Below are 13056 nucleotides of genomic sequence, written 5' to 3'. Positions count from 1 at the left end.
GCTATAAATTAGTCTGCATAAAATACATTAACAAATGAAATGCATTTCTACAGAAAATGTTCTTGTGTTGTACACCTTGTCATACAATACCTATACATATTATGCATATTAATGGCCATTATCTAACTTCTTAGAAAGGTAGGTAACAGCAAGTAGAAAGTAGAAAGTGTTTTGTTAGTTCACACTGCCCTCTTTAGGCAACGTTAAGGTAATCAAAGAGATATTCTTAAAAAATTAAAATCTTAAAAAAAAAAATCTTACCATTAAACTTTCAAAACTTAGCAATAGAACTTTTTTCTAAAGCCCCCAATCTGATGTGGATGTCCAAAATATCTAATTCCTTTCCACTGGGTGGGTCAGAGAGAGGTGCATATGTCATATTATATCAGAGTTTGTAATTCGATAGATTTAGTTGGCAATGTAATTTAGAATATGCATAAATATTAAAACTAAAATCATCCAAACACACTCTAATTTATTATTTAAAAAGCAGTGTACTAAAAATGTATTATGTACACATGATTGCTCTCACATGTAACAGGCATCTTGCGGAATATGAAAAAATTGACAATAGAAATCACCTTATCTGTTTTGGAGAGAGTTAAATTAAGGATGAAAACACATTCAGTATTTCTTTGAAATAATGAAAAAAATCAAATTTTAAAAACTGTAAATTGATTTATCAATATCCTGACTTTTAAAAATGATGGCCATTTTACCAAATATCTCTTTCCAAGATTTTTCTTTTCTTTTTTGAGGCAGAAAGCCAGCACACCTCAATCTATCCCTTGGATCCATAACTAACCTGCCTCTGAAATGTTGAACACTTCTGAGTGCCCGCTAGTAATAGTCGGTGTTGAGGACTGTGGGGATCCAGGAGTTATTTCTGAGTCACCTGTTTCCAGTACCCCATCACCATCTTTTTCATTAATATCAGGAAAACTGAAATCTGTGGAAGTCTCGTTATCATTAAGGCTATCTGAAGCACCTTGCCCTGATCCACTCTCTTCATCACTTGTAAGAACTGCCCAAGCTTTAGATTCTGAGCTGAAAGGAAGCAGGGCATTGTGAGTCTGAATGTCATTTTCCTGTTTTCCATCATTGCGCTTCTGGGGTGGCACATTTGTTGGTGGTGATTTATCAGGACTTCTGTCCATATCAGTCTGATCATCTGATATGACACCTGTGATTTTATTTCCTTCTTCAGAATTCTCAAATAGTGCATATGAGATTGGGTTATTCAGATCCACAGAACTGTTCTGCTGGGTGTCTGAGTCATTCATTACCTTTTCCTGTGATTCTCTATAGGAGAAGCATGACAGACACCTATTGATGGATAAGCCATCTTTATCTCTGTCATCATAATCATCATCACCATAATCATCAATATCACCATCGTCACCACCACCCACCAAATTGGCATCAGATCGGGCACTTTGAATTGGCTCAGAAGTTGTTCTAGAAGGAAACAACAACTTGGTTGTGGTTACAGAACCATCCTTGTTGGGAGAAATGGCTGAAATGGAAACATACATATTTCCTAAAGGGACAGAAGGATCAGCAGTTACAACTGGATCAGAAACAACTGTAGGAATACCAGCCAATACCTCATCAGTGACAGGGCCCTTGGTGGAGGTGAAGACTTCATCAGAATAAATAAGCTTATTTATAAGTGTATCTGGTGGTGCAACTGATAAAACGGGAGTAGCAAATGCATGCCTTCCTTCTGGAGGAAAGGCCTGGTTAAGCTCCAAATTGGCAGTTTGGAACAACTCATCATTACTGTACAATGAAGGTACTGTTTGGTGGGAACTTTCGCTTTTATGCAAAAGTGGTTCAGAATATTTCTCACTTGCATAAGAAATGGTTAAAACTTGAAGTGAAGCAGCGTGCGTATTAGGAGTAGGTGATACATCAGAGATTGGTACAGATGGAGAGTGCAGTGTATTTTCCCTTGAAGTGGCATTGGATGCCATGAGATGTGATACTGTAGAACTAATGTGATCAACCTTGGGGGTTTCAACCACTATTGGGTCACTAGGCACAGCTGGCAGAGCCGTTTTAAGCACCAAGTCAACACCAGAAGCCTGAAAGGAAGGTTGCAGCAATACTTCAGTACTAAAAGAAGCTGAGGGCTCATAAACTAAGAGCTGAGTTGAAGGAGATAACATTTCACTAGAAGTAGGGTCAGAGGATGCTGGCTCTGAGTGTGCACTAAGCGCAGGTTTAAGCGAAGTGTCACCAAATGCTTGAGATACAGCGTGTGAAGACTGAACCGGAAAGTTATTTTCTGGAATTTGACTAATTTCATGATCATAAACCTTAGTGGCAGTAAAAGCAAGAAGCTCTGGAAGGATGCCCTCTGGGCTAGAAGTGGAAGCAGAGGATTCTTGTAAAGAGGCATTCAATGTATTTACGTGAGCATGCAGGTCAGGCATGACTGTGCTTTCAGAGGGGTCAACCAGGTCACTGAAAGAAGAACCGTGCCGTTCTGTCTCCTCTCCGTGTATTCTGTCACTTTTAGAAAGTAGCTTGTTATTGTCACCAGACATAGAGGTTGGATATGTAAATTCAGCTACAGAAACGGGTGAAGACATGTTAAGGGCTGTCAGACCGTCTGTGTCAGGCACAAAAAATTCACTATCAGAGGAGGCTCCAGACCACTCCCCGTCACCAGAGAGGCCCTGAGTGGGCTGCAGCAACGATGCGCTTGGGGTTACTAAGGGAGACTCGGGCATCGGTAGGTGGTGACTAGGGCTGCTAGATAAGGAACCCTGAACAGAATCACGCCCAGGTACCGCAGAACTGTCAGAAACCCTGAAGCGGTGTTGGGAGCCCTCCTCATTAGTTAAGGCATAAGAAGGTTCAGGCCCTGAAGAACGTGCATGCATCAGGACATCACTGCTGGATGCTTCAGCTGGAGAAAACATAAGCGTTTGATAAAGGACAGCAGGCTTGCTAGCACCAAATTCCAAGGTCTCCGAAGCAGCACGCGTAGTGATCTGATGCGACATGGCATCAGAGTACGGAGCAAGGCTGGGCTCTAATAGCAAATCACCCCCAGCCACCGGCAGAGAAACATGCAGGGACCCCTGATCGCTCTCAAGAGCTGCAGTAACTTGCGGAAGGATCTGAGAGATCGTATACACACGATGAAGCAATTCACTACTGGAGGAAGCGGAGGAAAATGGGAGCAAAGGCGCGCCATCATAGGAAGACAGGATGGATTCGAATGACACACCGACACTGGGAAATACAGGTGTAGCATGCAAGGCCCAATCACTACTTGAAGCAGCAGGGGTAGTGTTGAGGGTCTGGTTGTCAAGCAACAAGGGGGTGACTAGAGGAAAGACTTCACTACTGTAGGAAGGTTGGAGAGGTGCCTCACCATTGTACACTGGTTGAGTTGTCTGCGCGTGTACCACGTTGACGGTGGGGACCGAATGGTGTCCAGAGGACGGAGTAAAAGCGTGAGGTGTCACCTCAGTGGGGAAGTACGCAAAGGTAGAATACTGTGGCATTCGCCCATCTGAGACCGAGGGGCTCTGTGACAGCAGTGGGCCTGGAGGAGAGGATTCCGTTGTCTTCTCAGATTCGTCACTGTCTACGTCGGTGTAATTAGTCTGAAGAAAGCTCTCTCTACCTGACCCGATATCGGGCAGTGTCGTCACGTCTGTCGTACTAGGAAACCACACATTTCCATCAACGGAGGGATCCTTGAGAGATTCTTCCGAACCTGAGGAGGCTGAATCTTCTGAAGCATTTTTCGCAGATTCTGGTATGAAGATATCATCGTATCTGACGGCCTCTGGGTTTTCTGAAGGAAATACAGCGCCATGGGAGATGTTCTCGGAGACGAATGGCACAGCGGAAGTTGCGGGACTGGAGCCGGAAGAATCATCGGCTCCTGGATCGAGCTTGAAACTGGTCAATAAACTCTCTTCCCCACTGATATCAGTAGATAACTCTTGCGATTCCGTCGTAGAAACTGTACCTGAATATTCCACCGTCCCGGACAAGTTCATCTGTGGAAATGGGAGAATGGTTTTAGAGCCGTCACTTGAAGAGGCTGAAGTGCCTGCCAGAGTGAGAGGGGGAGGCTGGGTCACAGTCTGTGAAGTCGAAGGAATGTCTTTTTCTGGGTCTAATTCAGTGACTGGCTGGGAAGTGGAATCTAAAGATGTGTTGGGAATATCACTCTTTCCAGAGAACTCGCTTCCTCTTGCTGGGGAGCGGTTAGTCTTGGCCTCGTTGTATTTGGTCCCCACTCGGTTGTAATTTGTTGTGGTAGGAATCTGGGGTTCCTTTCTCCTGATCTGGTTTGTGGCACCGTCTCTACCAGGATTCACAACAGTGTCTCCTTCCATGTCCTTTCCCTCTTCTTCCTTTGAAAAGCAAGTAAGATTTAATGGGATATAAGGAAATTAAATAAAAATGAAATTTTTTTTTTTTTAGTTCTACCAGTTTATTGCTACAAACCCATTTCCCTCCACCCTCCTCATGCATGCGTGCTCAGTCATGTAACCCCATGGACTGCAGCCCTCCAGGCTCCTCTGTCCATGGACTTTTCCAGGCAAGAATACTGGAGTGAGTTGCCATTTCCTTCTCCATGAGATCTTAATAATATCTTAAACTGCATTATACTGTGATTCTTCACTTGTGGGATTTTGGAAACTTCTCATAAAGCACCATCCCCCTAGAAGACAAGCCTCTATCTTGTAACCAGTATTATCCACCCTTGAGGGAGAGTAATTCAACTCAATGAAAATATCTTATTTATGGCTGCTTTTTTCTATTTTACTTTATGGAAGTAATTAATAGATATCACAGCTTTGAAAAGAAGACATGGTGTAGTGGTATTTACTTATTGAGAGTGTTATTTAACATGGTATTTATTTTCTTGTGTTTATATTTCTCTGTTCAGTTCGTCTGGCAACAAGCTAAATAATTAGCTTCTTGTAATGTAAAATGGCAATGAAACAACTTATTTCAAAGATCAAAGTAGTTCAGACTATTTATATGTATTCAGAATACATCACAATTTTAAAGTTATCCTAACAGGAAAGTTTAAGACTGGAAGAGGTTTTGGTTTTGTTCCTTTTTGTTTTAAATACTTTTCCCTAGGAGTTCATCTTAAACCTAGGCAGACAATTTTAAGACAATTGGTCAAAGTATGGTCCTAGTTCTAGTTATTTAATTTTGTGTTTCTTTTAGAAATACCACTCAGGTGACCCAGTCTCTCATGAGCACTTAGTTACTATGATGGCTCAGGAGCGATCTGGCTAGAAGTTAACCAAAACCCATGGTTTCTTTTTATTTAAGCTATACATATTATAATACGTCTAATCATATGTTTAAAACACTGAATTGCCAAACATATTAAGATATGATATTTTTTGTTCACATGGGACATGAATTTGTCAGTTTGGTAGCACTGTCATCTATTAGATCTTTTAAGGTCACGCTCCTTGAAAAAAGAAAAAAATGACCAAGTACAAATTTGTCAGTGACAACCTGACCAATATCAGTAGGAAGAATCTGAATCTTAAGCCATATGTGCTCATGAGCTTTTGTCTCAGACACATGGAAAGCTATACGTATGAAACACAAGATTTCAAGCTTAATGACTGCACTGTTACCTAGAACTTAATTATTCAGTTGGTTTAAAGTTGTTGTTTTATTTTTTAAATCTTAAGGCATACGCAACAATCCTGAGAAGTGAGTCAGCGTTAATGCTCTGGGTTGTATTAATGCTAAAATGGATATTCTCTTAGATTCCCCAGATCCATTTCCTCCCTAGTGGTATTTCTTGATAAAATTTTGCATTCTGATTGATACCATGTTCACAAGGACAACTAGGAGATCTTACCATATAATTTCCTGAATAAATATTCCCCTCATCTTCAAGCCCCAAAACTTCACACAAAAGGAAATAAGAACAGTTTGCGTCGATTCACTCTTGGTGGAAAACACTCTTCTTTCCTTAGAAGTTCTTACAAACATTTGCTTTATAATCTGATCCAGTGTTTTGGTGAGGATCGGTGTTAACCTTAGCAATATGTAGTTTTTGAATTCTTTCTCACTTTTGTAAATCTGGATACTTGCCAGTTTTCTGGTATCACGCCACACTCTTACCCTCTACCAAGACTTTTAAACTTCGCTCTGCTCTATTCAAACCTCCATTTTCTTCTCTCCTCATTCTCAGCAGATGGTTTTCCTGATTACAGAGGCAGTAGAAGTCACCAGACAAAAACTCAACTCTTCCTAGCATTAAACATCAAAACCCACCAGGACCAACCAAATCCACCTCCACTCCTCTCATCCTGTTGTAACTGATAGTTGTTGTTCTACTTCCTTTCTAATTTCTGCATTTGTGTTCTAATCCATTCTCTATCATCCTCTCAGGAATTGAACACAACTATTTCCTTCCACTTTGTATTTTCAATTTTGCTTTCTTAAATGGATCATTCTTACCAGCTCAAACCCAGATCTCTCCTATTTAAAAGGAGCATAACAGAAAATCTCTAATTCAATGCCTAGTATTCATTTTACCTCTCCCGTTTTCTTTACAGTAAAGTTCCCAAAACACATGTCATCTATCTTCTCTATATCCTCTGACAATTTCTTTTCTTTAGAAACTTTATTTTTTGGTAAGTTTTTTTTTTTTTTTCTTCATTGTGCAGCATGTGGGATCTTAGTTTCCTGGCCAGGAATTGAATCCGTGCCCCCTGCATTGGAAGTGCAGAGTCTCAACCACTAGACCACCAGGGACTAGAAGCCCCTGCTCTGACAATTTCTCTCAAATTCCACATAACATTGCTTCTCTTCCTCTTTGCTTATTATCCCACACAAACCTCCTTTATCATCCTCCTACTATAAGCTATGCAGACTTCTATAACATCGTTCTTAAAACATAATGCCAGTCACCCTTTATTCTGTTACATTTTGGGGGAAGAAAAACTACACACGCATGAAACACAAATTTCTCTTTCATCACTGTGAGATTCTTAGAATCTGATGAAGGTGATGGACATTTCATTAATCCACCTAACTAAGTCTTCTACATCTCTATGGGGGTCATACTGTCTCATGTCAATGTTTCAAGAAGAACATAAGATTCGTGTTCTATGATTACTTTATACATATATGAAAATACAAATATTTTAATGGACACTGTTTCCCATAAAGTCTTATTAAGTTATTGTGAATCTTTCCTCCTCTATGGTTTTGATATGGATCACACCTGTTATCTTTTATGATATCTATTAAAATTTTTTATTGTAAAGCCTTGATGTGCCGGAGATACTTTGTCTTTCAAAGTCAGGCATTCCTATTGGAAGAAAACTTGAGGAACATTCCCCAAACTATTCATTTCCACATTGTTGTTGTTTAGTTGCTCAGTCATGTCTGACTCTTTTGTAACCCCATGGACTGTAACCTGCCAGGCTCCTCTGTCCATGGGATTGCCCAGGCAAGAATACTGGAGTGGGTTGCCATTTCCTACTCCAGGGGATCTTCCTGACCCAGGGACTGAACCTGCATCTCTTGCATTGGAAGGCATATTCTTTACCACTGAGCCACCAGGGAAACCCAAATTCAGGCTTAAAACCATTACTGATACATTCCAGGCGTTTGCCAATTTCTATCATTCATTTCTGCATGAATCGATGAAAGTGAAAAGTGTTATGAACTGTGTTTGTGTCCCCTCTAGATTCACATGCTGAAACCCTATCCTCCCAAAGTGACGGTCTTAGGAATTAGGGCCTTTGGGAGTCATTAGTATTAAATGAGATCATAGGTGGAAGCCTCATGAATGGGATTAATGCCTTTATATTGAGTCATGAAAGGTTGCTTCTTCTGCTCTTCTCCACCATTTGAGGACACAAGTCTGCAGTCTACAACTGGAAGGGTGTTTGACACACATCTCACACACACACACAGATATGCTTAGCTGAATTCTATTGTGAACTCTTGATGAAATGTGGACTGCTCATTTTGCTAAAATAGTCCTTTGTAAGAGAGAATTCCTATAAGATAAAAAATCACTGAGGTAATGGTTCATATGAAAACACAACCTAACCACTATTTACTGCTAGATAAGAATATTCATTTTCACAAGTTATCAGCACATACACATATAAGTACTAATGGACACATTCATACTACCATTAACAATAGAAAACCTGGATTTAACATATTATCTCAGTTCTGATGAATAGCATATTTGGGCTTAGAATGAAATATAAGATACAGTCATTTTCTATTTCAAAAATTAAGACAATGTTAAAATTTATAAATATCCTTTAAGGCCCATTTACTTAAAGGACCTTGTGCTGGCAACAGACTTTATATGTGTAGTCCAAACAAAAATAATCAAATTAAATGGGCAAAAGAATATATACACTTTATATTTTGGTTCACATTTACGATCAATCTATCACTGGTTAAGTTAGTCAAAAATAAGCTCTAGCAACATTATGAATTGCTTAAATATTACTTTAGTTTGTTAGAAACATTTAGAAAATGAAAAAGTTCCAATTTGCAACTACAGTTCATAGCTATCATTATTTTTAAAGTTCATCATTTTTCTAATTATCAACAAACCTTTCCTATCTCTTTTTAAAAACTATACCGATTAAAGTGTATTCCAACTTCTTCATAAAAATCATGTTATTAATTATACATTAATCTACAAAGCTCAACAACTAATCCTACAAACAATGAATTATGCAACATGAACTTTTTATTAATGCAACATCTGAAACCTAACTAATAATTCAAAATAGACTTTTTAATATTTAAGCACTTGAATAAAAAATAGCTATGATACCTTAATTATTTCTTCAGTTCCAATTAATTCGGGAAAGAGGTCAAGTTCTACAAAATTAAAAACAAAATTATTAACATTTTTATTCAACTATTTCAGCTTTATTGGTCTATCTTTGAATGGAAAGAGAGAAAAGGAAACAAAATAATACTGTTAGCTTGAAAAATACAGAATTGCTCAAAGAAAATTTCAAATTTCAGTTTTCAAGACTACTGAACATTACATAACACAGCACTATGTAAACGTGCAGGAAACTGCACTCAAAACCTTGATCTCTATCCTCCACTCCAACTCCTTTCCCTATTTCCACCCCAGCTGTGAATGAAACTAAGAAGGGAAAAGAAGACAGTGAGACTGATATTACTGGGTGCAAAGAAACCCAAGTAATTTTTCATCAGTGCAGACTTACTGCTGATAAAAGCATAGCTGGGAAAATGCCAAGGGATAAGTGACAGATATTCTTATTCAACTACTTAATTCTTTAAGGTCTTCTTCTGACTGAAGGTCAAATAGTTATTTTTTAAAAATTAATTGATTTTTGGCTGTGCAGGGTCTTCAGTTGCTGCATGAGGGGCTTTCCTTAGTTGTGGTGAGCAGAGACTACTCTATAGTTGTGCTGCATGGACTTCTCTTGTTGCAGAGCATGGGCTCTACAGCATGGACTTGGTAGTTATGACACATGGAGTTTGCTCAGCAGCACGTGGAATCTTCTCTGATCAGAGATCGAACCCATGTTCCCTGGATTGGCAGGAAAATTCTTAACTACTCCACCACCAGGGAAGTCCCCAATAGTTCTTTTTACTCTTCAGATTTGGGCTCATACATATTTGTACACAGGGTGCTGCCCCAGGTAAAAGCGAGAATGTTTTCTAGCAGGTCCAGCCTGTATTGGCAGCAGGAAGGACAGACCAGAGTGATTCTCATGACTTCTTCCCAGGGATACTCAACTAATACTGCTTAAGAAAAAAATGTAAGGATCAGGATCATTTAAGTCTGACTTTCCCAACTGGACAGAATCAGCATATTTCATGTTGCTGTGCCGTGCTTAGTCACTCAGTTGTGTCTGACTCTTTGCGACCCCATGGGCTGTAGCCTGTCTGTGGGGATTCTCCAGACAAGAATACTGGACTGGGTTGCCATGCCCTCCTCCAGGGGATCTTCCCAATCCAGGGATCAAACCGAGGTCTCCCACATTGCAGGCAGATTCTTTACCATCTGAGCCATCAGGGAAGCCCATGAATATTGGAGTGGGTAGCCTATCCCTTCTCCAGGGGATCTTCCAGATCCAGGAATCGAACGAGGGTCTCCTGCATTGCAGGAGATTCTTTAGCAGCTGAACTACCAGGAAGCCCAGTCTAAGGATAGCTCAATCCTGAAACAAGACCCATTAGTAAATGTTAGAAAAGATGAGGAGCTACTAATAGTTCTCTCTCTCCAACAAGGAATCTAGGCCCTCTGCCAAGTTACCGATGGGCTTGAGGACCACTTGTCCTCACTCTTCATCCAAGCTGCATCAGGGAGACAGAAGACAGGGTAACTACTAGGGCTTGAGCATTATTACAAAGATACCCTTCTTATTCCTATTATTTTAGAGAATCTATTCCATCTCCAAAGCTTATGCTTTTCACTATCCTAAAGCTGCTTATGTTCTATTTTTTTAATGCCTCTGTAGATCCTCAAAGGAAATGCATGTTCTACAGAATTTTCAAAGGCATAAATGAACTAACATTAAGTATTTATCAAATCCAGGCCTGCTTTATCATATAAACTGTCTTGGGTTTATTTTCATGATAAAACTTCTAGGTACTAAGAAATGTAAAACTATAAAATACAGTAATATGCTTGAATTTTATTTAGAAGAGAATTCAAGTAAAATATAGAAGCCCAGCTCCCATGAGGTTTTAGATAAAATTAACACTACTGACTAGTTAATTATTTTAAAGTTACTTACCCTGAACAATTTTTGGTGCTATAAAAATGAAAATAGTCACTGTAAACAGTCATATCTTAAATTTTAACTCTCAATTATTATTATTTTCTTGTTAAAACTAACCATGAAAGAATCCGACAACTTTCATTTAGATCTTTAGTGTTCTCCTTTTTCTATTTTTGTCACTGTGAAACCCTTTACTCACCCTGTTTTTCATGCTATTTAGTCTTTACTTTTTAAAATTAAAATGATTTCAATAGTCTGATAAACTGTGTCTCTATAACCTCCAAGAAAACCAATATAATGTGAATTTAAAAATGGAATTCAACTTAACTGTGAAAGAGAAATAAAAAGAACCTTTAATATGATTTTCTAAAAACTACAATTAGAGAAGTTAATGCATGTAAAAATCTCCAATTTCAGCATATGGGACAATACATAATTTTATTAAAAATATTTTTATATGGAGCTGCAGCTTTTCATGTACTTTTAAAATACTTTAATGTTAATAAGGGCAAATCATAGCCAAATACTTATTTTGAGATATATATATATATATATACATATACATATATATTATACAGTAGATTTTATTCTGTTAAGAAGCTACAGAAAAACATCTCAATGAGAGTTCATTCTCTTCAACATGATTACATGTTTTTAAAAAAACTTCATTTAACTTAACATACTTTTAATGACCAAAGGTGATTCTCTTATTAATTGTCAGGGTCAGGGTGGAGTATATATAATTATCACATTCAGGACAAATTTTTTCTTTCAGTACTCTGTGTACTGCATTTAATTAATTGTTATCCTTTAATCAGAGCATAACTTTAACTATATAGATTATAATTCCCATTAAGCTAAAATACATAATTCTACTTAATCATACTGTCTATGAGTACTGGGATCAGTGAGTTCTACTATAACTGGCTTTGCTGTTTACTGTAATAAGAAGTAAGAAGTTTCCTTTAGGCCTCCTCAGGCCCTAGGAGCAGAATCCACAGGTCCAAGAAGTCCTTTGCTCTCTTTTTATTTCATGGCACACTCATGGGTGAATTAGGTGTGAGTGTCTTCATGTTGGTATGTAAAAACCCACTTTGAAGGATCTTCATTGTGATTTCCTGCTAGACTCAGATCATTTGAATTGACTGAAATACTGGGGTTGTCCAGGAATACTTTAAGAGCCCTGCCCAAAATAACCCAGAAGTCTTCTGCTGAGACTCCTCAGAACAATTTTGAAATAAAATAATTTTAAAAGATTGCTTCTAACTCCCTGGAGAATCTGAGCCATACTCCTGGGTCTGAGAGTTCATAGAACTCAAGGTCTAACTCTGCTGACTGATGAAGGTCTCAGGATGGGTCCCCATTGGCCTGCTGTTGTTGTTATTGTTAAGTCACTAAGTCGTATCTGACTCTTTGCGACCTCACGGACTGCAGCCCGCCAGGCTCCTCTATCCATGGAATTCTCCAGGCAAGAATACTGGAGTGGGTTTCCATTTCCTTCTCCAAGGGAACTTCCTGATACAGAGATTGAATCCTTGTCTCCTGCCACTGCAGGTGGATTCTTTACCGCTGAGCTACCTGGGAAGTCCTTTGGCCTGCTGCTTCCTTGCAAATAATAACTAACGTTTTAGTGGTCACCAGTCTGACTCAGGCACTACTGGGGTTTACAGAATCTTCTCACTTCATCAAAACAGACTCCAAGAAGGCTGCAAAAACAGTCCAGTAGTGAAGATTGTCAATATATTTTTTTGACTGAACACTTAAAATTCACGTTTATGGGATAACAGAATAAAACCTATGGGTCATTCTGGTTTTGTTAGATTTTCTAAAAGAGCATGTTGCTCACACATGTTACTCAACATTCCACCAAACAAAAAAGCAACACTGATGTAGGTAGGCAAGCAAGGCTTATTTAATTGTTCAAAGATTTTAAGCCAAATTTCACAGTGCGAAAAGGCAAAAGCAATGTAAACTGCAATCTTTTTAAAGGGTGATTTTTAAATATCATTATATAACAGTACCTGTAGTGTAGTATGGTACAGGCTGAACAAGGACAATGTATAGTGATTTAACAGAGACAGTTGTTATACAAATGAAAAGGACATAAAACAGGAAAATGCATTGATCTAATTCACCATGTATTTAAATTGAATATATATGATTATCAAGACCCTAAGACATGTACTCAAATAATGTCTTCTATAACTACATAATAATTAGATCTGTATTATAGAAATAAGCATAATTATAGCTACAACCAAATAAAAATTTTTTAAAAAGAATATCCACTTTA

At 38.5% G+C, this 13056-nt stretch overlaps 1 protein-coding gene across 2 annotated transcripts in view; it reads right to left on the bottom strand.

The window, feature by feature from the left end:
* The window catches only part of PTPRZ1 (protein tyrosine phosphatase receptor type Z1), a 207305-nt gene that overhangs the window by 55680 nt on the left and 138569 nt on the right, over positions 1-13056 (bottom strand). The window contains exons 11-12 of one of the 2 annotated variants that reach the window (XM_081535354.1): positions 8831-8877; positions 806-4385 (exon numbers count right to left, since the gene is read on the bottom strand). In XM_081535354.1, the coding sequence (XP_081391480.1) occupies positions 806-4385; positions 8831-8877 (3627 nt within the window). The remainder of the gene's footprint in view (positions 1-805; positions 4386-8830; positions 8878-13056) is intronic. The other variant, XM_081535355.1, reaches the window with a different exon arrangement.

The sequence above is a fragment of the Giraffa tippelskirchi genome, chromosome 10 (genome assembly GCF_054371585.1).
Source record: "Giraffa tippelskirchi isolate mGirTip1 chromosome 10, T2T-mGirTip1v1.2.pri, whole genome shotgun sequence".
Lineage (NCBI taxonomy): Eukaryota > Metazoa > Chordata > Mammalia > Artiodactyla > Giraffidae > Giraffa > Giraffa tippelskirchi.
Note: the sequence above shows the minus strand (reverse complement) of the source record. Positions and strands in the feature narration are given on the sequence as shown.